Source organism: Macaca fascicularis, chromosome X (genome assembly GCF_037993035.2).
Source record: "Macaca fascicularis isolate 582-1 chromosome X, T2T-MFA8v1.1".
Lineage (NCBI taxonomy): Eukaryota > Metazoa > Chordata > Mammalia > Primates > Cercopithecidae > Macaca > Macaca fascicularis.
The window spans coordinates 41,850,243-41,877,338 of NC_088395.1; the positions used below are offsets into that span (position 1 = coordinate 41,850,243).

A 27,096-nucleotide genomic window follows, 5' to 3' on the forward strand; every position below is an offset into this window, starting at 1 on the left:
GGAGAACTTCTATGTCCATTACAGACATTTTCTTAAGTATATCAAGTTTACGAAGAGTATATATAGAAGTAAGAATTTGAAAAGTGGGTCCCTTAAAATTATTCGTGCTTGATATTGTATAGAAGTTTTTGTGAACAATTAGGAGCTCTTACACCCAGTCTGAAGTTGCTTGTTAATCAAACTGGTTAAGCTTCTCTCCTTCCCCCAGGCCTTCCCACTTCCTCCTACCACGTTCTTTCTAATCTTGTTTATTCCTCCCATAAAAGAAAAATATTTTTTGCCTAACCCTTGAGATACTCATAGATCTTACGGTGAGAGTGTTCTCTCTATTAAAATAGACCCCACTCCCTATTGCAATAGTTTCTCTCTCCCCCTTGCAATAATTCTTTTGAATAAACTGTCTCCTAAGTTGGAATTTATTATATTTTCTATCTGACATGTATTATTTAATTGTGTAATACAAATTTCTTACAGAGGAAACTTAATAACAAAAGACACTTCTTAGGTTATTTCCAAAGGCTCTTCACATAGATGGGATAATGGTAACTTATTCAATACATCCAAGAACACCCCTCATCTAATTCTTCAGACTCAAATTTTAATTAGCAAGTATACTGCAAAATTCATCTTGTATCTAGTGTATAGACTGAATTTTCCAGCTACTGTAGCCCATACATCAAGGGTTATGTCAACCCACCAAATTCTCTGTCTTCATCTATTTTCTATTCCCACAGTTTCCTAATGAATTCTCTACGTCGCATAATGTAAAAGCTAGCAAAATGCAGATTTGAAAGAAAATAGGTAGCTATTTGTATAGAAAAAGAGAACAACAATGATAAAAAGCACTTTTTAACTTGTGAAACACAAATTCCACATATAGTAGAGGAAAAACATTAAAAATAAATATTTTTAGTAGAGACAGGGTTTCACCATGTTGGCCAGGCTAGTCTTGAACTCCTGACCTCAGGTGATCCACCCACCTTGGCCTCTCAAAGTGCTGGGATTACAGGCATGAGCCACCATGCCTGGCCACTGTGCCCGGCCTGGAAAAACATTTTTAAAAAGCTGCTTTATTTTAGAATAAAAAATGAGCAGAGAAACTCATCTCAGTTTTTTTTTCATATTGCTACATTTCCTGAATGTAACATTAAGATAATAGTAAGATAAATTGAATATGTGAGCCAATGAGCTTTGAGAGCTCTATTACATAAACACAAGCCTCCTCATCAACACAGTGAAGTCATATGAGATGAGAAATTCAGGTTAAGAGACATTTGCAAATAAAATGTTGATATTGGGGATTATGGCCAACATGTTACATGTAATATCAAGCCATGTTTACACCTAGAATTATATTGAACAAGTTTGAGTCATTTTAGTTAACAAATAGCCACATACTTTCAGAAGTAGGCAATCTACACTGTTTTCTAAAAGGCAAAAAACAAGATGAAAGAAATAGGTTTTCTTTTCCCATGCAGTTGATCTCAGGCATAATCACTATAAATTGTCTCAGGTTTAGAGGTTCATCAGCAGTTTTTCACTAGAATAGCAGGATCTGATTAGCAAGACAAGTATAAATTTTACATTTGTAATATTTGTATCTCATTTTAAATACAGTTATCCAGAAATGCTTGTCATAATACAGCAAAATTAATCATTAAGAAACAGACATATTTAAAGTTGACTCTCATTAGCCTGAAAAAATTCAAAACAGACACACATACACAAAACCATTAGGAAAAACAGCCAAAGATGTGCAGTTTGCTAAAACAGTACTCATAACTTATTGTCTAAGGTCTACAGATAGAAATTGCCCTGTAGAAAAAAAAGATATAAGGTCTACAGAAATACATGAAATTCTATACAAAGAAAATTTGCTTTAAAAGTAAAGAAAAACAAAAAAAAACCTAAGGGAAATCCCCTTTAGGAAAAACTAGCCAATGAGCAAAACAATAATTAAATTACTATTATAATCGGGAACTGTGAAAAGGAGGTGTTTCGTTGAAAATTATTACAGCAGCTAGAAGCTGTTCTCTAGCAGTTTTGCTCAAACTATTCCATGAAATACAAAACCCTTCTCTCCACAGAACCACAATTAACGTTTAAGGATTTCATCATCCTTAAGAATCTATAACAATACCAATGCTCAAAATGATTATCTGACAACTCAAAAATAAAATATTGCACATTTATATTATGTGACATATTCATTATATCACATAATGAACATAATTCATTAATGTTTCAAAGAATTAGTCTTTTCATTTTAAATATTAAATTTACAAACTATAATTTGATATATTAAATATGGGACTGGAATTAAAAAATACATGATCAAACTGTTCTGGAAGCATATTCTATAGTATTTTGCATGACAAAATTAAAAGTATAAGCCTTAATATCTTGAAATTTGCTGGATTACTTCTAACAATATCAACTGCAAGCCATAGTCAAGCAAATGATGACACTAAGAAAATGCAACTGTGAATAAAAGGTTTTGGCAAATGATTTCTGCATGCAAAGGAAGGTATATAGATTTATTAACTAAACCAGTAACTATTCCACAAAATGAATATAAATTCCCCATGTAAATGAAATCTATTAAATATTCATGTTTCTTGAGGAAAACAAGTGATAGTTTTTGATGATGCTATCAGTTACATCAGTCAGAGTTTGCCTGTACAGAACAATTTGGATTGTTTGGAAATCAAAACCTTTAGTTAAAATGTTTTTACCTATACTCCCAAATATTTGTGGGCTAATTATCTCTTTCATGGAAGAGCAAACAGTTTATAAGGGAAACTTTACAATTTTTTAAAATTTTAAAATAATTGTACATTAACAGAAAGTTGCAAAAGTAGTACAGAGATTTTGTGTACCTTTAACGCATTTTCCCCCATAGTAGCATATAATAGTAGTACAATATCAAAACCAGGAAACTGACTATTGATACAACCAACAGACTTTATTTTGATTTCAATAGTTTTACACGCACTCATGTGTCTATGTGCAGAGCTATTCAATTTTATCACTGTGTGTAAATTCAAGTAGTCACCACCAAAATAGAGATATAGAACTGCTACATAATGATCTCCCACAAAAACCCCATGTGCTAACCCTTTCTAGTCACACCCACTCACCCATCTCACAATCCTCACCTAAACTTTGCAGAGTCCCACACCTGACAATCACTAATCTGTTCTCCAGTTCTATAATTTTATCACTTTGAAACTTATATAAAGGAAATCATACAGTACACGACAGTTAAGAGATAAGTTTTTTTTAATGAAGTAGAATTTCTTGAGATCTATCCAAGTAGTTGCATGCATCAGATTTTTCATTTTTATTGCTCAGTAGGATTCCATGGTATAGATGTACCACAATTCATTTAACCATTAACCCATTGTAGGATATTTTGGTACTTTCCAAATTTTAGCTATGAGTATAGCTGCTATAAAAACTTGATTACAGGTCTTACTGTGAACATAAGTTTTCATTTCCTTAGGAATGTACTTATGTACATTTCCCAGGAGTATAACTGCTGGGTTGTATGGCAAATGTATGTTTTAGAATTTTAAAGAAGCTGCCTAACTCTTTTCTGGAGTGACTGTACCACTTTATATTCACACCAGATACATGAAAGATCCAGTTCTCTGCATCCTTGCCAGAATATGGTATTGTCATTATTGTTATTTATTTGTTTTAAGAGACAGGGTCTCCCCACGTTGCACAGACTGGTCTTGAACTCCTGGGCTCAAGCAATCCTCCCACCTCAGCCTGTGAAAGTGCTGGAATTACAGGTGTGAACCACTGCCCCTGGCCTCACCTTTTTATTGTAGTTGTTCTATTAAGTGTGGAGCGATATCTTATTGTGGCTTTAATTTGCATTTCCCTAATGGATAATGATGTTGAACATATTTTCATGTAATTGTTTAGAACCTGTATAACCCTTTTTGGGAAAAATGTTCATGTCTTTTAACCATTATCCAATTGGACTATTTGTTTTATTTTTTACTGTTGAGGTTTTTTTTTTCTTTCTTTTTTCATCTACGAATTGTGCATTTAGTGTCATGTCTAAGAATTCTTCATCTCCCTCCATGTCGTAATGATATTAGGGTACATTTTCTTTCAAAAGTTATGTATTTCGGCCGGGCGTGGTGGCTCATGCCAGTAATCCCAGCACTTTGGCAGGCCAAGGCAGGTGGATCACCTGAGGTCAGGAATTTGAGACCAGCCTGGCCAACATGGTGAAACCCCGTCTGTACTAAAAATACCAATAATTAGCCAGGCATAGTGGTATGTGCATGTAGCCCCAGCTAGCTAGCTACTCAGGAGGCTGAGGCACAAGAATCACTTGAACCCGGGAGGGGGAGGTTGCAGTGAGCCAAGATCGCACCACTGAACTCCAGCCTGGGCGACAGAGTGAGACTCTTTAAAAAAAAAAAAAAAAAAAAAAAAAAAAAAAAAAAAAAAGCTATGCAGCTTTAGGTTTTATATTTAAATCTATGATCTATTTTGAGTTAATTTTTTATAGGGCATGAGGTTTAAATTGAGGTTCATTTTTGGCCTATGGATGTCCAATTGCTCCCCACCATTTGTAGAAAAAAATTACCCTTTCTTCATTGAATTGGGTTTGAATCTTTCTCAAAAACTATTTGGCTGTACTTGTGTGGGGGTACTTATGGGTAATCTAATCTGTTCCATCAAGCTACGTGTCTATCTCTCTGCCAGTACTACCCTATATTAATTCCTATAGCTATATAAATCTATATAGTGGGTAGAATGATTCCTCCCACTATATAGTGGGTAGAATGATTCCTCCCGCTTTATCATAGTTTTTCAAAATTGTTTTAGCTATTCTTACTCTTTTTCCTTTCCAGAAATATTTTAGGATAAGCTTTCTATATCCATAAAAAAATCTTCCTAGGATTTTAATTGAAATTGGGTCAAATCTAGAGATAAATTTGGGGAGAAATTATATATTTACTATGTTGAGTCTTCCAATCCCTGAACAGAGTACATCTCTTCATTTATTTAGATCTTTAATTTCTTTCACCAGAGTTCTGTAGTTTTCACCATACAAGGTTTGTGTATGTTTTGTGGGATTTATACCTAGGCACTTCATTTTATTTTAAGCAACTGTAAATGGTATTATGCTTTTAACTATGGTTTCCAGGTGTTCTTTGTGAGTATAGAGAAATAGCTGATTTTTGATATGTTTATCTCATATCCTTGACAAACTCGCTCACTAGTTCTAGGAGTTTCTTTTTTTATTTGTAGATTCCTTTTCATTTTTCTATGTAGACTGTCACGTCATCAGCAAACAGGGACAGTTTCATTTCTTCCGTTCCAATCTACATGCTTATATTTACCTTTCTTCCCTTACTGTGGTAGCTTCCAGAAATATGTTGAAGAAGAATGGTGAAAATTGATCAACTTTGCCTTATTCCTGGTCTAAGGGGAAAAGTATTATGAAAAAACTTATTGGAAAAATGTAAGGTCTATGTCTAAATTCATTTTTATTCATGTGGATGTCCAGTTGTTCTGGCACCACTTGTTGAGAAGACTATCTTTTTTCCATTGGTTTGCCTTTGCTACTTTGTCAAAGATCTATTGACAATATTTGTGTGGATCTACTTCTAGGGTCTCTATTCTATTCTATGGATCTATTTGCTTATTCCTTCACCAATACCACACTGTCATGATTACTGTAGCCTTAAGGTATTGAAGTCAAGTACTGAAGTCAGGTAGCGTCAGTTCTCCAACTTCGTTCTTATTCTTCAATAATATGGTGTCTATTCTGAATCTTTTGCCTTTCCATATAAAATTTAGATCAGTTTGTCAATATCCACAAAGTCACTTCTTGAAATTATGCTTGGGATTGCACTGAATCTACAGATCAATATGGTAAGAATTGATTCTTAACAACATTGAGTCTTGTTATCCACGAACATGGAATATATATTTATTTAGATCTTTTTTGATTTCTTTCATCAAAGTTTAGAAATTTCCTTTGTATGTATCTTGTATATATTTTGTTATGTTTATACATAAGCAGTTCAATATTTTGGTGTTAATATAATGTGTTATATTTTAAATTTCAAATTTCACTTGCACATTGCTGGCATGTAAGAAAGCGATAGACTTTTTATATGTTAACCTTGTAACCTGCAACCTGCTATAATCCCTTATTTGTTCCAGGAGTTTGTTGTTGATTCTCTGGGATTTTTGGGACTTTCTACATAGACAATCATGTCATCTCAGAACAAAGATAGTTTTACTTCTTTTCCCCCAATCCGTATAGCTTTTATTTCCTTATGTCTTATTGCATTAGCAAGGGTTTCTGGTAGGATGTTGAACAGGAGTAGAGAACAGGAACATTCTGGTCTTGTTCCCAATTTTAGGGGAAAAACATCTAGTTTCTCACCATTAAGTAAGATGTTAGCTGTAGGGATTTTTTTGTAAACGTTCGTTATCAAGTTGAGGGTGCTGGATTTTGTCAACTGCCTTTTCTCCATCTACTAATATGACCAAGTAATTTTTCTTCTTTAGCTTGTTGACGTGATGGATAACATTAATTGATTTTCAAATGTTGAACCAGTTTTGCATACCTTTAATTCCTTTTTAAGGCTGAACAATAAATATTCTATTGTATGTAATATTCATTTTGCTTACCCATTCATCAGTTGATGAACGTTTGGTTTGATTCCACATTTGCCTGCTACAAATAATGCTGCAATGACTATTCACGTACCAGCTTTCCTGTCTACCTATGTTTTCAATGCTTTTGGGTATATACCTAGGAGGAGAATTGCTAGGTCATAGGGTGCTCTAAGTTCAACTTTTGAGGAACTGCCACACTTTTCAAGAGCGGTTACATCATTTTATATTCCCAATAGCAATGTACGATGGTTCCAAATTCTCCAAATCCTTGCCAACACATGTTACTGTTTGTTTTTGTTTTTTTTTGTTTTGTTTTGTTGTACTACAGCCATTTTAGTGGGTGTGAAGTGGTATCTTATTATGGTTTGGATTTCTATTTTCCTAAAAGCCAATGACACTGAATGTCTTTTCATGTGTTTACTGACCATTTGTAAATATTATTTGAAGAAATGTCTATTCAAATCCATTATCATTTTAATCAGGTTATCTGTTTTTATTTATTGTTGACTTTTAAAGAGTTCTCTGTATACCTGAGATACTAGATTATCAAATATATGATTTGCAAATAGTTCCCCCAATGCTGTGTATTATCTTTTTCTTTCTTTTTTTTTGGGGGGGGTGGGGGCGACAGTCTCACTCTGTCACCCAGGCTGGACTGCGGTGGCATGATCTTGGCTCACTGCAACCTCTGCCTCTTGAGTTCAGGTAATTCTCATGCCTCAGCCTCCTGAGTAGCTGGGAAGCTGGGATTACAGGCATGCACCACCACCCCCGGCTAACTTTTGTATTTTTAGTAGAAACAGGGTTTTGCCATGTTGGCCAGGCTGGTCTCGAACTCTTGACCTCAAGTGATCTGCATGCCTCGGCCTTCCAAAGTGCTGAGATTATGGGCATGAGCCACCACACCTAGCCTCTTTTTACTTTCTTGATAGTGTCTATTGAAGCATAAAAATTTTAAATTATGATGAATCCCATTATCTATTTTTTTTCTTCAGTTGCTTGTGCTTTAGGTGTAATAATGAAGAAACCATTACTTAAACCAAGGTCATAAAGATTTATGTCTATGTTTTCTCTAAAAATTTCATGGTGTTAACTCATACATTTAAATCTTTGATCTACTTTGCGTTAATTTTTGTATATGGTGAGGGGTAGAGGTCCATCTTCAATCTTTTGCATGTCAGCATCCAGTTATCCCAATACCACTGTTTTGAATAAACTATTCTTCCTCCATTGAACAATCTTGGCACCACAGTTGAAAATTATTTGACTGTGAATATGTGGATTTACTACTGGATTGTTAATTCAATTTCATCAACCTATATGTCTATCCTTATGCCAGGATTACACTATGTGTATTGATGTAGCTTATAAAAAATTCTGGGCTGGGAGCAGTGGCTCATGCCCATAATCTCAGCACCCTGGGAGGTCGAGGCAAGTGGATCATCTGAGGTCAGGAGTTTAAGACCAGCCTGGCCAACATGGCGAAACCCTGTCTCTACTAACAATACAAAAAAAACAGCCGGGTGTGGTGGCACACACCTGTAATCCCAGCTACTCGGGAGGCTGAGGCATGAGAATCGCTTGAACTCAGGAGGTGAAGGTTGCAGTGAACCGAGATTGCACTCTAGCCTGGATGACAAGAGTGAAACTCCATCTCCAGAAAAAAAAAAATTCTGAAATTGAAAAATGTGACTTTGTCCGTTGTTTTTCAGGATTGTTAAGGCTATTCAGGGTACCTTGTTTTGCCATGGAAATTTTTAGATCAGTTTGCCAATTTTTACAAAAAGCGCCAGTAGGGATTTTGAATCCATAGATCAATTTGGGAAATATTTTCACTTCACCATTAAGTCTTCTAGTAGACAAACATGAGGGATCTTACCATTTACTTAGGACTTCCTTAATTTTTCTCAACAATATTTATAGTTTTCCATTTATAAGCCTTGCACTTCCTTGGTTAAGTATCTTCCTAAGGATTTTATTCTCTTTGATGCTACGGTAAATGGAATTGCTTTCTTAACTTCATTTTTAGATTTTTCACTGCTTGTGTATAGAAATACAATTGGTTTTTGTATATTGATCTTGTATCCTGCAACTTTGCTAAGCTCACTTATTACATCTAAGTCTTTTTGTGAATTTCTTTGGATTTTCATATATACATGATAATGTTATATGCAAATAGAGGGCATTTTAAGTCTTCCTTTTCAATCTGGATGCTTTTTATTTCTATTTCTTGCATAACTGCCCTGGCTAAAATTTCTAGTACAATATTGAATAAACATATTGAGAACAGATATTCTTATCTTATTCCTGATCTTCAGAAGAAAGAATTATCTTACAACATTAAATGTAAAGTTAGACTTTGGTTTTTCTTAGATGCCTTTTAAAAGGTTAAAGAAGTTTCCTTCTATTTGTAGGTTGTTGAGTGTTTTTATCATGAAAGGGGGTTGAATTTTGTAAATGCTTTTTGTCTGTTGAGATGATCATGTGGACTGTTGTTCATTTTTCTATTAATAAGGTGTACTACAATGATTTTAAATGTTTAAACAAGCTTGAATTTCTGTTATAATTCTACTTACTTGTGGTACTTAAAAAATCCTTATTCAACTTATCATACAATTTGTCCACAAAGTATACAATTTAATGGATTTTAGTATATTCACAGTCATGCAACCATTACTGTGTTCAAATTTTGAACATTTAATCACTTCAAAAAGAAATCCCATACCCATTACCAGACACTCCCTATCTCATCTCTCTCCATACCCTGGGCAACCACTAATTTACTCCCTTCTGTTCTGACACATTTGCCTATTCTGGAAATTTCACATGAATAGAACATATGTAATCTCATGTGACTTGCTTCTTTCACTTAGCACAATGTATTCAAGATACATTCATGTTGTAGCTTATATCAGTATGTCATTCCTTTTTATGGTTGAAAAAATCATTCCATTGTATGGATATACCATATTTAGTCTATACATTCATCAGTTGGTAGACATTTGGGTTCTATCTTTCAGCTATTATGAATAATGCTGCTATGAACATTCATATACAAGATTTATCTGGATATATGTTTCATTTCTCTTAGGCATACGCCTAGCAGTGAAATGGCTGGGTCATATAACCTTAGATTTAACTTTCTGAAGAACTATAGAACATTTTTTAAATTGCTAAACTCAGTTTGATAGTATTTTCTTGAGAATGTGTGTGTTTATATTCATAAGGGATATTGGTCCTTTCCTGCAGTGTCTTTGTCTAGTTTTGGTATCAGGGTATTGCAGGCCTTACAAAAAAAGTTGAGAAGTGTTCCCTCTCTTATTTTTCAGAAATATGTGTGAAGGAATGATACGAATTCTATAAACATGTAGTAGAATTCACCATTAAGCTATCTGGGCCTGGGCTTTCCTTTATGGGAAAATTTTGAGTACATATCAGTCTATTCTTATCACAGGTTTACTCAGATCTTCTATTTCTTCTTGAGTCAGTTTTACTCAAGAAGTATACTCAATTTTTATTTTTACCTTTTCAAAGAAACAATCTTTGGTTTTATTGACTTCTTCCATTGTTTTTTCTCGTCTCTATGTCTCCTATAATCCTTATTACTTCCTTATTTTTGCCTGTGAAGTTTAGTATTCTTTTCCAGTTTCTTAAAGTGGAAGGTTAAATTATTGATTTGAGCTCTTTCTTACTTTTCAATATAGGCATTTACAATAATAAACTTCCCCCACTCACTGCTTTTGCTGCATCTCATAAATATTGATATGTTATATTTTTGTTTTCATTCATCTCAGAGTATTTTTTAAGTATTCTTGTAATTTCTTCTTTGACCCACTGGCTACTATGTTAATTTCCACATCTTTGTGAATTTCCCAAATTTGTTTCTGTTATTGATTTCTGGGTTCATTCCATTGTGGCCAGAGAAGATACTTTGTATGATTTCAGATATTTTTAAATTGATTGAGACATATTTGACGGGCTAATGCAGTCTATCCTAGGTAATATTCTATGTGTACTTGAGAAGAATGTATAGTCTCCTGTTGTTGAGTGGAGTGTTATACAGATGTCTGTTAGGTCTTGTTGGTTTCTAGTGATGCCCAAATCCACCTTCCCTTTCTTTAATGATCTTCTGTTTAGTTGTTGAATCCATTATTAAGTCAGGTATTGAAGTCTCCAACTATTATTGCTGAATTCTCTATTTCTCCCTCTAATTGTCTTTTTCTGTTTCATGTATTTTGGAGCTTTGTTCTTAGGTGCATATATGTTTATAATTGCTAAATCTTCTTGATGGATTAATGCTGCTATTTATGTCCTTCTTTATCTCTAGTAACAATTTCTGTTTGATTATTAAATTTCTGATTTAATTATTAAAGTCTATTTCATCTGATATTAGTAATAGCCACTTCAGAGCTCTTTTGGTTACTGTTTGCACTGTATATCTTTTTCTACTCATTTACTTTCAACTTACATGTATTTTTAAAATCTGAAGTATGTCTCTTGTAGACAGCAAAAAACATGAGATACCATCTCACCTGTTTTTCATCCATGTTCCCAATCTCTGCCTTGTAATTGGAGTGTTTAATTCATTTATATTTAATATTATTACTGAAAAGGTACAATTTATGTTTGTAATTTTACTACTGGTTTTCTATCTGTCTTTTTTGTTCCTGTATTCCTCCAATACTGCCTCCTTTTGTGTTAAATAGATATTTTATGGTGTTCCACTTTGATTTCTTGTCATTCCTTTTACTATACTTTTACTATACTTCCTTTTACTATACTTAAAATGGCTATTATCTAAATGTTAGGCAGTAACAAATGCTGGCAAGGATGTAGAGAAAAGGTAACCCTCATACACTGTTGGTGAGAATGTAAATTAGTACAACTACCATGGAGAACAGTTTGGAGGTTCCTCAAAAAACTAAAAATAGAGCCATCATACAATCCAGCAAACCCACTCCTAGGTATATACCCAAAAGAAAGGAAATCAGTATATCTAAGTGGTATCTGCACTCCCATGTTTACTGCAGCACTATTCACAATAGCCAAGACTTGGAATCAACCTAAGTGTCCATCAACAGATGAATGGATAAAGAAAATGTGGTACATATACACAATGGGGTACTATTCAGCCATAAGGAAGAATGAGATCCTGTCATCTGCAAAAACATGGATAGGACTGGAGGCCATTATGTTAAATGAAATAAGCCAGGCACAGGAAGACAAACATTGCATGTTTCGCTTATTTGTGGGAGCTAAATATTAAAATAATTGAAGTCAGGAGGATACAGGTAGAAGAGTGCTTACCAGAGACTGGAAAGGGTAGTTGGCAGGGGGTCTGGTGGGAGGTGGGGAAAGTAGGGATGGTTAATGGGTACAAAAAATAGAAAGAATGAATAAGACCTAGTATTTGCTAGCACAACAGGGTGACTATAGTGAAAAATAATTTAATAATTTAATTGTACATTTTAAAATAACTGAAAGAATATAACTGGATTGTTTGTAACACAAAGGTTAAATGTTTGAAGTGATGAATACCCCACTTACCCTGATGTGATTGTGTATCAAAATATCTCATGTAACCTATAAATATATATATCTACTATATACCCATAAAAATTAAAAATTAAAAAAATTATTTTTTTTCTTTTTAGCATAAATAATGACTTTTAGTATTCCTTGTAGGGCAAGGAAGCTAATGACAAATTCTACCAGTTTTTGTTTATCTGAAAATATCTTCATTTATCCTACACGCTTGAAGTATGTTTTTGCTAGATAAAGAATTCTTGGTAGATATTATTTTTCTTTCAGCACTTTGAATGTTACCCTGTTGCCTTTCAGTATCCTCGGTTTTTGAGAGAAATCTGCTGTTAATATTTTTATAGATCCCTTGTAAGTGATTTTTCAGTTCTCCCTTGCTGTTTTCAAGATACTCCCCTTGTCTGTAGCTTTTGACAGCTTGATTATGGTGTTTTTTTGCATTTATCCTACTTGGAGTTTGCTGAACTTATTGGTTGTGTAGATTTATGTTTTCATCAAATTTAAGAAGTTTTGGGCCATTATTTCTTCAAATATTCTTTCTACTCCTTTCTCTCCTTTCCTTTTGAAGTTCTCATTATGCATATGTTGGTATTCTTGATGGTATCCCCAGAGGTCTCTGAGGCTCTGCTCATTTAGCTCATTCTTTTATCTTTCAGTTCTGGAGACTAGATAATTACAATGAACCTATCTTCATGTCTTCTGGTTCTGATTCTTTATTCTGCCTCCTCATATATGCTGCTGAGCCTCTTTAGTTATTGTATTTTTCAATTCCAGAATTTTGATTTGATTTTCTCTTTTCATTTTTTATAGTTTCTATCTCATTTTTGATACTTTCTATTTGATAACTCTTTTTCTAGTAAGTCCAACGTCTGGGCATCTGGGTTTGCTCAGGAACAGTTCCTGTGGATTGCTTTCCCCCCCAAAGTATGAGCTATATTTTCTTGTTTCTTTGCATGTCTCATAATTTTTTGTTGAAAACTGGGTGTCTTAAATAATATTATGTGTCAACTCTAAAAATCAGAATCTCCTTTTCTGCAGGATTTGTTGTTGCTGTTTATTGTTACTCCTGCTCTTTGCTTAGTGATTTTTTTGGGGGAACACATTCTGCTGTCTGTATTCTTTTTTATGTCTCTGCTTATTTAGCTTAGTCTTTGCCCAAGGGTTTTGTGGATGCATAGGGCATACCTTCAACACTCACTCAGGGAGATCACATGTCTACCTTATCATTCAATTCCTGTTTGCATAGCCTGAAAGTCAGCTAGAGGTGAGAAATTAAGTCCTTCTTAGATTTTTCCTGAGCTTGTTCACAGTCTTATATATGTGCATGACTTTCTTAACATAATATTTTCTAGAGAATACATTGTAGCTTTTTCAAAGCCTCTATGGGCATCTCATTCCCTTACTTTTTGTTTTAAGGTTTTAGGTTAGCTTTTTGTTTGCCCAGCTGTTATCTATGCCTCAGGCAGCAATGAAATTAAATAACTACCTCTAAAGGTTTTTGGCAAATGCCCCCAGAGGAAACTTTTTTCTGCACTGGGTGATCTCTGAGTCAGGCCAATTAAAGACAGTCTTGCAAGAGAGGTTGCTATAGTTGGGATGTCTGTCCCCTGAAACCTCATGTTGAAGACTGATCCCCAATGTTGAAGGTAGGGGCCCAATGGAGCTATCTGAGTCATGGGGGTGGATCCCTCATGAATGCCTTGGTGCCATCCTGGCAGTAACGAGTTCTCACTCTGTTAGTTATCATGAGAGCTGGTTGTTAAAAACAACCTAGTCTACAGCCATACCACCCTGAATGCGCCCGATCTCGTCTGATCTCGGAAGCTAAGCAGGGTCGGGCCTGGTTAGTACTTGGATGGGAGACCGCCTGGGAATACCGAGTGCTGTAGGCTTTTGGGCTTTCTTTCTTGGCCGGGCGCCGTGGCTCAAGCCTGTAATCCCAGCACTTTGGGAGGCTGAGGCAGGCGGATCACAAGGTCAGGAGATCGAGACCATCCTGGCTAACACGGTGAAACCCCGTCTCTACTAAAAATACAAAAAACTAGCTGGGCGAGGTGGCGGGCGCCTGTAGTCCCAGCTACTCAGGAGGCTGAGGCAGGAGAATGGCGTAAACCCAGGAGGCGGAGCTTGCAGTGAGCCGAGATTGCGCCACTGCACCCCAGCCTGGGGGACAGAGCAAGACTCCGTCTCAAAAAAACAAACAAAAAAAAACAACAAAAAAAAACCTAGTACCTCTCATCTCTCTCTTGCTTCCTCTCTTGCCAGGTGATCTCTGTACACACTGGCTCCCCTTCCCCTTCTACCGGGATTGGAAGTTTCCTGAAGCCCTCACCAGAAGCAGATGGTGGTGTCATGCTTCTTGTACAGCCTGCAGAACCATGAGCCAAATAAACCTCTTTTCTTTATAAATTACCCACTCTCTGGTATTCCTTTATAAAAACACAAATGTACTGAGAAGTCTTCCAGGGAACTACCAGACAAGTAAAAAAATGACATTATTATGGGAATGCGGCCTTGGAGGAGCTCCATCCCCATTCAGCCTCCTTTGATGGCTGTCAAGTTGCTGGTTTTCATCGTGATTGTGAACTGTTTGTTTTCAAGGTTACTACAGAACTGGAAGAAAGGGGGAAGTGAATGGGACAAATTATTATACAATGCTATGAAGTTCACTGTTCTTACCAAGAATCAGTCAGTTTTCTTGAATAAATTATTCCTGGATAGCTGTAAGCCTTTGGTCAATCTCCAGAGCCCCGAACAAGTTGAGTCTGACATTTCTGTCAGTTTTCTCTTTTTTAAAAATTAAAATGAGAATTGTCAAGGTCCTTACTTCTTCAATTTCACTGATATCACCTACTATCTAAGACTTGAGAATGAGACATTCTTGAAGACTAAGCAAACTAGAACCCAAAATATACTCTTTCTAGAACATAACGTATAATACTCCCAAATAGAAATTGTTAATTTTGGACTTTTACAATAAACCATAAAGAACTGAGTCCTATCAAGAACTCAGAACTTTGATAATTTAGCTTCCAATTCTATATATCTTACTTTCCTTTAGTTTCCTTATTATAATTTGTCTGAATTAGTTTTGATACCTATTTTTAAAACAAAAAGTCTAATTTAATTAGTGGCTCTGTAGAATAAGAGACAAAAAGTATATTAATTAAAAGTTCAAGATAATAACCTAGAAAATTCATTAATGGAAGCTGTATATGTAAGTATAAAAAGTCCCCCATCAGAAGTCATATCCTAATATAAATTCATCCAGCTTTGATTTAGTAGAAACTTCTTATTCATCTCATGTTCATAACCATGAATTTCATTTTTCCATATATGTGAAAGGAGAAATTCTAAATCATTTAGGAATAATATACCTTTTTAGGAATCTAATGAGAGCTATGGACTCTAAAAAAAATAAACATAATTCTGCTTACAATTTCAAGGGATTATTGAATACTCGGCAACCTGCAAGTTAAGAAGTCCTATAAAATAAAAATTATAATTTTGATGGCAAAGATAGAGAACAGATATTCAAAAATATCTCATCTTTTATGAAATATCTCATCTTTAGCCTCATCAATTATAATATCTCATCTTCATTAGAGCAATGAGAATTTAAAATATTAAAACATGTACAGGTGGTCTCCAACAAATCAACACATTTCATTTCAAAAGTAAATTTGTGGGCTGGGAGTGGAGGCTCATGCCTGTAATCCCAACACTTTGGGAGGCCAAGGTGGGTAGATCACTTGAGCTCAGGAGTTTGAGATCAGCCTGAACAACATGGCAAAACCTCATCTCTACAAAAAATACAAAAAATCAGCTGTGTGTGGTGGCGCATGCCTGTAGTCCCAGCTATTCAGGAGGCTGGGGTTCAGGGGAGGATAACCTGAGCTCAGGGAGGTCAAGGCTACAATGAGCCATGATTGCACCACTGCACTCTGGCCTGGGCAAGAGAGAGATCCCATCTCAAAAAAAATTAATTTGTAAATGATTTACTTCAAATTTATTACACATTGTTTTCCTAATAAAAACCATGTTATAAACAATGGTTGGAGACTATTAAAACATAGGTCCCTTAAGGCTAGGGGCTCTTTTTATTTATCATTTGTATTATAATGACCTATTCAAATAAATAGCATATGGTAGGTTCTTAGATAACCCTTTAAAGACCTATTTCACTCAATAATGTATTTGAATACAAGTACACTAGGAAAACAAGAAAAAATATTGAGATAATAACAAAGAGCAAACAAACCACTAAGCTAAAAATAAAATAATAAAATGAAACAAAAAGGAAAGAATAAAGATAAAATAGATTTTAAATTATCTGTTGCTTAAGAGATAAGTTTATTTGGGAAAGAATGTAACAGTAAATATAGATATTTCTAGATATTATTTGAACTTACGGATTCCTTTTTACTGTGTTAAATTTTACTTCAAAATATGTGTCTTCTTATGTAGCATCTCCTTCTATGCTAAGCCATGAATGACGTCATTTTTGGACCCTAACAATTTGTAAATGGACCAGAAGAGCAGAGGAGTTAAGATGTGTTGCCCATAGTGACTGGAAAAGGGTTGAAAGAAGTTGAGGGAGGGGAAGTCCTGTTCATAGAGACTTTATATAATGAAATAATTTACTATTTATTACATATATTATACATCTTATAATAAAATGTGTCCAAGTTAGAATCAAGACAGCTAGTATGAACATGAGCAATAGAGGGTATGGGAATCCCATTGCAAAAAAAAAAGGTGGAGGTGGTGGAGATGGAATTTTGATTGTTTCCTAACTTTATACTGAGTACTAAGTGATTATGCTAAAGACGATGGAAACACTTAATTCTGGTGCCATAAATATAAAGGGCCAATTGCCTATTTTCACTTGAATACCACTGAACTCTGACCAAAATCAGATAAAGTCATGAGTAATATCCCGAATCCAACTGGATACCATTTAATACCTATACGTTGTGGTCCTACCATATAGGAAGGATATGAAAAGAGCACAGGATTCTATTAAGTTCAAGGAAGCTTAAGAGGATGAGGGATCAATAGAATGGCTGGGTTGTCTTCAGAATAGGACTTGAAGACATTTATATAGCCAAAGCAATGGCAAAGCAATGAAGGAGTGAGCTATAACTTCAGCGATAGACTCCCACATATTATATTAAATGAAGTCAGGACTTAATATCAGGTATATGAACTATATACTAAGTCCTCTCCCCTTTTGTAAATTTGGAATTTGACCCCCTGACCAAGTGACAAGAGACAGAGGTTCGCTTGGCATTCTGAGTCTGTAGCTCAAGAGATCTGAAGAAATCTGTCAATAAACAATTTCAGCCAATGAGAAGGTAAGTAATTGTTTCCTGAAAAAATATCTTTAGCCTGGAGAGAATTAGAATTTGGTACAACAATGAGGTAAGTCAAAATTCTGGTATTGATAATTTTGGGTTGAAAAAGAAGCTATTAATATTTATTTTAATTATTTATAACAATGTTTATGAGAATTTGGCTTATATTATTCCAATTTAATATTGGTAATTGAGTAACTGACTTGGACTTGTGATTTAAAATTGGAATCTTACTAAGTTTATAAACAGCATCAGAACATATGTCTAATGAATTAGGTTTATACAAAATCACCTCAGTATTTGCTCAGACAACAGAGGTACAGAAAAATCAAACACAGAATATTAATCTTAAAGGCAGTTAAAAGTGTAAGGAAATATAATTTTGTTCTAAACTCTACTTAAAAGTCAATTTTAAATGTTGCTAGATTTATAAAATAATTTATATTCAAAAGCAATAAGAGCCAATTCCAGAGTATAAAACCATAAAATATAAAATCTCTAAATCTTACCATAATATTTTAAATATTAAAGCACTAAAAACAAATCAGTTAGTTATTCTTTGTGAGTAGCAACTTCTAAGAATCTTCCATAATCATTATATGAATAATAATAATTCAAAGGGTCACAAAAGTATTTCAAAGAAAAAAAGATCTCCAGGAACAGATTAACTCACAATTATGTGGGCTTCTACTTCCCAAGGTAAAATAACTGGACAAAATATAAATAGGCTACACTGCCCTAGATTTTCTAATCTAAATTATCAACTGTATTGCTCTTGGGATTAAAAAGGGAAGGACTAAAGAAGGATTCATTTTTTTACTGAACTGTGGAAAAGTGAAAAGTTAGTAATGGGCTAATTAGAAAAATTAATATCATGATCAATTGTGCCATCTGAAGTATGAGCATGTACGTCACAGTTACATGAAACTATGGCTTAAAAAACAAAAAAAAAACTTTAAAATGTTTACATACTGTTTATAAATATACATATAAATATGATTATCCATAATAATGTGTTGAAACAAAATTTTAAGTCCTGAAAGTCCTAACAGTACTGATCTTTCAAAGTTTTACACATATATCATATGTGACTTAAGTCAAATGTGAGATACGAATGTTTTAATTCCACTAAATCATAATTCTAAAGGTAGTAAGCGATGCATTTTGAGGTAACTAAGTTTCTTCTGAATCTTCAATTATCATCCTTGCCATTATTTCACCTCTCTCCTTTCCCATCCCATGACCCATGTCATAGAATTCAAAATTAGACCCTAAAAAATAAATGTCCAGATTTTTGCTTTCTTCCTAGTCAAAAAACACAGGCCCATAGAAATCCTAGATGATTTTATAACTCTGTAAATTACCCTGTCTTTCAAATACTATGTCCTAGAATTCTGACAAACTAGAATAGAGTTTAAACTGTCTCCACCCACTTCCCTCTACATCACACCCTCTGCTTCCCCATCCCCAGATGAAGGTTAGGTTGGTAAATGGATTTTGGAGATGAAATAAAGCCAGACATCAAATAACTTACTTGAAATCCATCTCTTACCTTCTGTACTTAACCCTGGACTTGATGTGAACTTGGCTACATCAACAATTTTTACAGCAAATTGTTGCCCAGTTTCTCTGTTGATACATCGTCGTACAACACTGAAGGGACCCCTATAAAACAAAAAGTCAATTTTAATTCATTGATTTTCTTAAGTTCCTATTTCCCATTAAGGTCTTACTGTTTCATCATCTACTAGAGCCATATTATATAACCACGAAGCCATTCTACTTTAGACTCCAAATTGAACATAGTTTTCAAAATAAAATTTAAGTAATATAACTTCCAACGTATTTTTTATAATCCATGAGGTAACAATTTAAAAAGATTACTAAACCATAAAATGACCAATAAATTTGCAATTTGCAGTAATTTTTTTAAAAATTCTAAATAGTAGTCTTATGCTTAAGGCAAATAATGACTGTATAATTCTATGTAGATTATCAACATCTTAAACAAAATAAGTGAAGTCCATAGTAATGGTGGTATTCTTATGAACCAGAAACTGAAGCCATTCTTGACACTTCCCTCTCATCTTACCCACCATTTACCTTATCTTCACTAACAAATTCTACTGAGTTTATCTCAAATATCTCTTGAACCTGTCCTCTTCTCTCCATGTCCCACATCCTACCATCTTCTACTAGAACTACTGAAAAACTTGTTTCTCCCATTCATTCTTGTAATGATATTTAAATGAAAATCTGATATGATATCTGTTTAAAACACCAGAGAGACAGAAAGTATTTGCAATACACAGTCCAAGTCAAGAACCAAAATATATAAGTAACTTCTAAATACAATAAGAAAACACACACACACACACACACACACACACACACACACACACACACACACTCCAATAAAATCTGGGCAAAGACTTGAACAAACACTTCACAAAGAGAAAGGCCTGCATGATTTGGTCTCCAACTACCTCTCCAGTTTCACCTGAAATCAGAGAAATCCTTAATTTTCCTCAAACTTCAAATTAGAATTGTTTGAAATTACCAGAGGAAGGGAAGTAATTTCTACGAGCAGAGCCACTGGTCTGGCTATTTGCTGACCCAGACCTCACAGTTGAATCAGCTGAGATGATTTAAAGATGCCAATACCCCAGCCCAGGGAACACGCACACGCACACACACACACGGTTCCTTGTGGTTAACAGTTATAAAAGAAATATCTGAACTCAATTAAGATAATCCAAAGATAGATTTGTGTGTGTTTGAATGACTATAAAATACAGAATGCAATAGCAATGTGATTGGTTTATTTGAAGGTTAATATGGTGGTCATTAAATACATGCGTACATGTATACATGTGTGTATTTTTCCCCTCCTGGGGAGAAGGCAAACAAACAAAAAAACCACCTTCATTGGCTTATTACAGGGACGAACAGTACACCTAGATGCATGTGCTCAATTAGCAGATAGAGAAAAGTTCTTTATATACAGTACAATACTTATGATACTGCTGGCCTTAAAGTTTGTCCTTCTTTCAACTACGGGACAAACTACTAAATTTAATCTTAGACTTAAACATTTATCCAAGATGACATTAATGCCATTATGAGGACATCAACTATACAACAGCTTCAAATCTCTCTTTTCAAGCAACTGAAATAAGCTAACCTGGGAGGAAAAGAAATGGTAATATAATGTATCTTTCAGAACTCTACAGAAAGAGGATCCTTTTGATAATCTCTCAAAACTGTTCAAAGATTTTCCTCTGTGAGAAGACAATATTACAAAGCTAGGGACAAACGTTTTCATTCTCAACCTGATGTCTTACTTGTGATTACTTACCCTGACAATAGCAAGCAATTTCAGGAAATGCTTCACGTAATTGGTTTTTGTCCACATATAAACCCTTGGGACTCTATTTATGTATACATTTGTGTAGTCTGCTTCAATTCACTATATCTTTTTGGAAACTTCCCAAGACCTGTACGTGGGGTTGATTGTTCACGGTCAATTGAGTCAATTCTTTACTTTTTCCTGCTTGAACAAAGGTGAGGAAGAAAGCATAGCTTCTCCCCCCTTTTCTTTTAGTAACAATAAAATTAATAGAGCTAGGGAGAAAAGAGAATACTTAGACAACAAAACACAAACTTTAAAAAATCTGTGAATAAAAACCAAATCAAATCCCCAATTCTTTAATTTTATAATATGAGGCAAAGAAAATAATTATATCTATGAACTACTGAAGACCTGAAGACAGGTTACAAGTAAAGCATTTTAAGGGTCTGTCCGTCAATGACATCCAGGGAGTTAATCAAATTTAACACCCTAAAAAGATACCAAAATATATTTTGAGGTTTTTGTGATTTAACCCATTAACTGGAAACTCAGCAGAAACTGATAAAAAATCTAAAATTTGGCTTGGTTTCCCATCTTAAAAAGGGAGGAGTGATAAAGTAGTGTGACACACCTACTATATTACCCTTATTACTTATGCTTCGATGACAGCTTAGAGAACAGCAAAAATTCAGGAGGTATAGGTTTCAGTCTGCCCTGTACCTTTTATTGATGTTCGAAATTTCACCCTTAAAAATTTAAATCTAAGGTATAGTCAATTCTTGAATATTTATGTGGGGGAAAATACTGGTAGAGATAGTTACAAGCCATCATCATAAACAACTATCTTTCTCATATTTCCACTAATTATGACCACAGTATTAATAAAAATGGAACAAGATAATTGACAGCAATCCAGATTTAATGAAATATATATTCTTTATTCAACTTTTTACAAACTCTGAATATTGACTGGGATGGTAACACAAGGTTCTACTTGAGGCAGATGGCTGCTTACAGCAGTCTATGTTTTTAAGCAAAAACGTCAATTAAACCAGAATATGTTGGAAGTGAATATCACTATAATATCCCCTAAGGTTTTGAAAAGAATTCAACTGTGTCCCTATGCAGACACAGAATAATATCCTCTAGTTTTCATTTATGTGAAGAAAACCGAAGTCTAGGAAATAATTCTGATAACAAAGGTAAATACACCAAAATAAGACCAGAATTAAATGAAATTATGCTAGAATATAATATGTTGGTTTCCAGGATCATGGGATAGGTTGAGCACAATGTATCTAATTTATTTCCCTATCCAAACTCCACTAAAATGATACCAAAGGGGTTTTAAAAAAGGATTGGGAAAACAAGAGAGGAGATGATAGTAATAATTAAATTTGGAATTCAAGAAAGCAGATGGAGAGTAGTAATTGACTTAGCAGACCTGGGAAAGCTGAACTGCAAAGAGAAAATAAGGAAATTTCAGAACCAAACCCATCTATACTGTAGAATCCTCAAGAAACTCATGAATGGGTTCCAGATAACTCTGGAACTGGAAGTGAAGAGAGGGTAGAGTTAAAATAGCAAGGTTTGAATGAAACGTGTTAGAGAAGCAGTTAGAGCCCTAGGTAGTCTCCTGTACTCCATACCATGGATAACTGCCGCTCCCTCATCCCAACAAGTTAATTCTCTGGAAAGAGTAAATAAAACATAGGGTCTCAGAAAAAAATTAGCCAGGCGTGGTGGCGGGCACCTGTAGTCCCAGCTACTTGGGAGGCTGAGGCAGGAGAATGGTGTGAACCCGGGAGGTGGAGCTTGCAGTGAGCCAAGATGGCGCCACTGCACTCCAGCCTGGGTGACAGAGTGAGACTCTGTCTCAAAAAAAAAAAAAAAAATAGGGTCTCAGAACTGGAAACACAAGGCTGTTGAGGAAGTGGGTATTATATGAAAAGCAACGGTATTATGTGGTCACATATACACTAAACACAGACAGCTCGAGTCCCTTTTTGAGTAACGGGAGAATATTGGAAGCCAGATCTTTACCCTTAAGGCAAGAGATATGAAAGACTTTTCTATATCTGACTAGCTCAGAAAAAAAGACCTAAAGATAATGAAGAGGTTCTCCAAGCTACTCAACTAGATCATCCTCCAGCAAAATCCAAAGTCAACAGGTTCACTTGCACCTTCGGAGCTCTCTTAATCAGCTTTGAGGCCCTCTATTACAGAGTTTCCAATATCAGCACTATTAACATGTTGAGCTAGCTAATTTTTTGTTGTGCAGGGATGTCCTATGCATTGTAGGATGCTCAGCAACATTCCTAGCCTCTACTTACTAGATACTAGTAGCATAGCACCCCCTCCAACTTTAGCCACCAAAAAGGTCTCCAGATATTGCCAAATATCCTCCTGGGGTGGGGAAGGTTCAAACTGCCCCCAGTTGAGAACCACTGTTCTATTCCTAATCATGAGTATACAACAACTAAGGCTCCTAAGACATCTGAAGAGTCTCTAATTTGGAAGATAGAACCAAAAACAAACAAAAAGAGCAACTTAGAGGAAACACACTATACAATAAGACTTCAAATTACCATTAATATCCTCAGAAAGATATCACAATTGTGAAACAAAAACCAGAACTTTCAGAAAACAAGAGCCCTTGAAAAACACCCAGAGAAATTTATCAATAGAAGCGTTGGCCGATAAACTTGGGAAAAGCAGAGCAAAAATAACAAAGAAAATGAAGGGGAAGAAATTAAAGGAATAATCCAAGAAAACTTCCCAGAATTTAAATCATGAGGAGCTCAAATTAAAAGGACCCACCAAGTACTCAGCAAAATAAATGACCCATATCCATACACACACTACTGTGAGATTTAAAATCACTGTGGACAAGGAGATTGTCAGGTTTCCAGAAGTGGGGGTAAAGATGTGCAGCGAGGAAGGATGACACAATTCACCCAGAAGAGCTTTGGATCTCTCAATGGCAACACTAGAAGACAATAGAGCAACACCATCATAATCATGAAGGAAAATGATTTCTAATCTTGAATTCAACATCCAGCCAGACCATCAATAACCATAAGGACATTTCCAGACACAAAAAAGCTCAATAAATTACTTGCCATGCATACTTTCTGAAGAAATTATTGTAGGATGTGTTTGCTAAAATAAGAGTAGACCAGTAAAAAGCATGCCTGGAGACAGCAAATAGGAGATCCAACACAGAAGAGAGATGAAGGGAATCCCCAGGAATGCAAGGAAGGGAAATCTCGGGCTGACAGCTGTGCCTCAGGCACAGAGGACAACCAGTCCAGACTGAGAGCCATAAGTTTCCCACTGCCACGGGCCACCTTTTAAACCTGAAAACAGAATAGTTAGGTGAGCTGGATCCAGATTCTTCCATTTTTCTTTTCCTGACAATGGGTTGAGGAGATTTCTGCCCTTCTCTGCTGCCTAGACTAGCAGAGGACTCTAATTTAACCCTACAGCAGTGCCTGCTTTGATCTATTCCTGAGAATGGGAGGCAGGCATCAGGAAGCTGAAGAGCAGGAAATGCAGGGCAACCATTGCCCCCCACCACATTCCTGCTGGGTGCTCAGCACCTCCCCCTATCCTGCACTACAGCAGAAATGTCCTGCCTGTGAAGAGCCCCTTGTCTTGGGATTTATTTGGGCATGACCTTGGGATTTATTTGTGCATGTGCCAACCGACTTCCCAGAATGGGCTCCTAACCACTCTCAGAACATCTGAAGCCAGACTGTGAACAAGAGCTTGTTCAGCTTCTCTTCTAAGTCTTCATACAATAGTAGTAATATTGTCCTTTCTTTACCCAGATAAGTTTATGTTTGCTACTCAGTTCTAAAAGATTAAACAATATACTCCTTAGAGATACAAACATAGGGGGTAAAGCTATAAAGAGAATTTTAAAAGATTAATATAAAAGGCAGGATAGTGGTTTGAGGGGGAGGGAGTTGCGATTGGGGAAGAGCACAAAGGGCTTTTGAGGGCACTTCAAAAAAACACTGCATCTCAAACATAATAAAGTCAATATGAATTGTCAGTTATAATTTTTTATCTAATTGTAATAAACTTAAAATAATACTTTGAGTTGCAACACGTAAACTTTGGAGTTACATGTTAAATTTTCACCCTATGAGAGGTCTATAAACAAAAACACATCATGTCTCAGGAAACCTTTAAAAAACGCGGTGAAATTTCCGTCCATAACACAAGCCTAGAAGCCCCATTACATTTATAATGAATTGTGCAATGTACCACAAGATACATAGGAAAACCGTGAATGATTTAAAAAAGAAAAGACAAAGATAGGGAAAGTGAAGGCCAAGAACAAGTTTTTACACACATATACACACAACACAGACATAAAGCTGATATACAGCTGATCCTCATTACATTGCACAGTGCATGTTTGTAAATTCACCTACTTGGTAAAATTTACTTACAACCCCCAAATCAATAGTCATGGCACTTTCAGTCGTTTACAGACACGCATGTAACGGTGAAAAATTTGAGTCACCCAATGTGCATGATGCCAGCTGAAGGCAAACAAGATGATGCTCTGCCTTCTTGTTTCAGCTCTCATGCCATCAACAAGTGATCTTTTCAAAATCTATTTAGAGCATTTTTTGCATTTTGTGCTTTTTCTTGGTGATTTTGCTGTTTAAGATGGTCGCCAAGCATAGTGCTGAAGGGACTGTCTAGTGTTCCTAAGCACAAGAAGGCTGTGATGTGTCTTATGGGGAAAATATGTGAGTTAGAGAAGGTTCCTTCAGGCATGAGTTATAACAATGTTGGCTGTGAGTTCAATGTTAATGAATCAACAGTATATATTACATGCAGTATCTTTAAACAGAAGCACACATAAAACAAGGTTATATATTGATCAGTTGATGAAAATGTTGTGACCAGAGGTTTGAAGGAACCCAACCCTGTATTTCCCCTAGGAGCAATGGTTCAGTATTGGTTCATTCAGCGTTCATGGTAACTTTATAGAACACAACTACCATGAATAATGAAAATAAACTGTGTGTAGTCACATATATACACACACATACATGCATTTATATTATTTCATATATACTTATAATATGTAATGTTATATTTATGTGTGTATTCATATTAAAATATAAACTTAACGAGTGCCCAGTACATACTAGGCCCTCAAAAAATATTTGGTGAATGATGTAAGAAAAATGACAAACTAGAAAAGAATAAGCCATTGATATATTTATTAAATAACAATTTTATGTAAGTATATAAAGTTTTGAGAAATCATGGTGCTTCTAGATATTTCTCTACCCATTTTCTAAATCTGTATCTTCCTACTACTTTTTACACAGTTCTGACGTTAAAAATTGAGGAACATTGATGATGGGTAGGTAAAAAGGAAACAAAGCTAAAATAAAATAACTATAAATGACAACATTAGCAGTAAGAATAAAATCTTGAAAACTATAGACATACATAAATTTATATAAAAACTATACCAATGAAAGATAATGATGGTCTGTTCCCTCTTATTTCAACACTATTTAGGGTAGTCATTGCCACTAAAGAAGAGCTTATGCATATAATTTCATCAATAAATCCTCTCCTTGTCTTCCTGTGCTCTGTGATAGCTTTGTGAAAGCTTTTCAACCTAAAGGTTTACAAAATCAGCTGTGACAATGATTATTGTGGTAATCAATGTGACAGCGGGAAGGGAACAGAGATGCTGTCCTGACACTTTTTAACACTTCTGGTACCCATCCCCAGGCTCCAACACATGTGCTTACATACATTCACCAAGCTGAGTTGCTTTAGGTACAGTGATTAAACCAAAGAAAAAAAATTTTCCTACTCATTGCTACTGCAAAAAACACACACGAAATGGAAAATTATGAAAATAAAAGTCTCAGGAGCTGTTGCCTAAATGTTAACAATTAAAGACCTGACAAAGGAATTAAGCGCAGTATGATTCAGATCATTCCTTGAAAATAGAAGGGGGAGGCTTATTTGAAACAGCTAGCAATGAATCTCCAATAAGCTAACAGAACAAATCTAGCTCACCTGTCAAAGCTGAACAATTCAGAGTTAAGACTAGCATTTACTAACTCAGTACTTATATTGACATAATTAGTACCTCTGTCACACCTTGATACATCAGTGAAGTTTAGTAGACCT

At 35.1% G+C, this 27,096-nt stretch overlaps 1 protein-coding gene and 1 non-coding gene across 26 annotated transcripts in view; one reads left to right on the forward strand and one right to left on the reverse strand.

The window, feature by feature from the left end:
• The window catches only part of CASK (calcium/calmodulin dependent serine protein kinase), a 413,308-nt gene that overhangs the window by 319,459 nt on the left and 66,753 nt on the right, over positions 1–27,096 (reverse strand). For 16 of the 25 annotated variants that reach the window (XM_074030327.1, XM_074030326.1, XM_074030321.1 and 13 more), the window contains exon 2: positions 19,096–19,226. In XM_074030327.1, the coding sequence (XP_073886428.1) occupies positions 19,096–19,226 (131 nt within the window). The remainder of the gene's footprint in view (positions 1–19,095; positions 19,227–27,096) is intronic. The other 9 variants (XM_005593339.5, XM_074030323.1, XM_005593338.5 and 6 more) reach the window with 1 other exon arrangement.
• LOC123571409 (5S ribosomal RNA) lies at positions 13,978–14,096 on the forward strand. The gene has a single exon (XR_006695575.1). It is a non-coding gene; the product is annotated as a 5S ribosomal RNA (ribosomal RNA).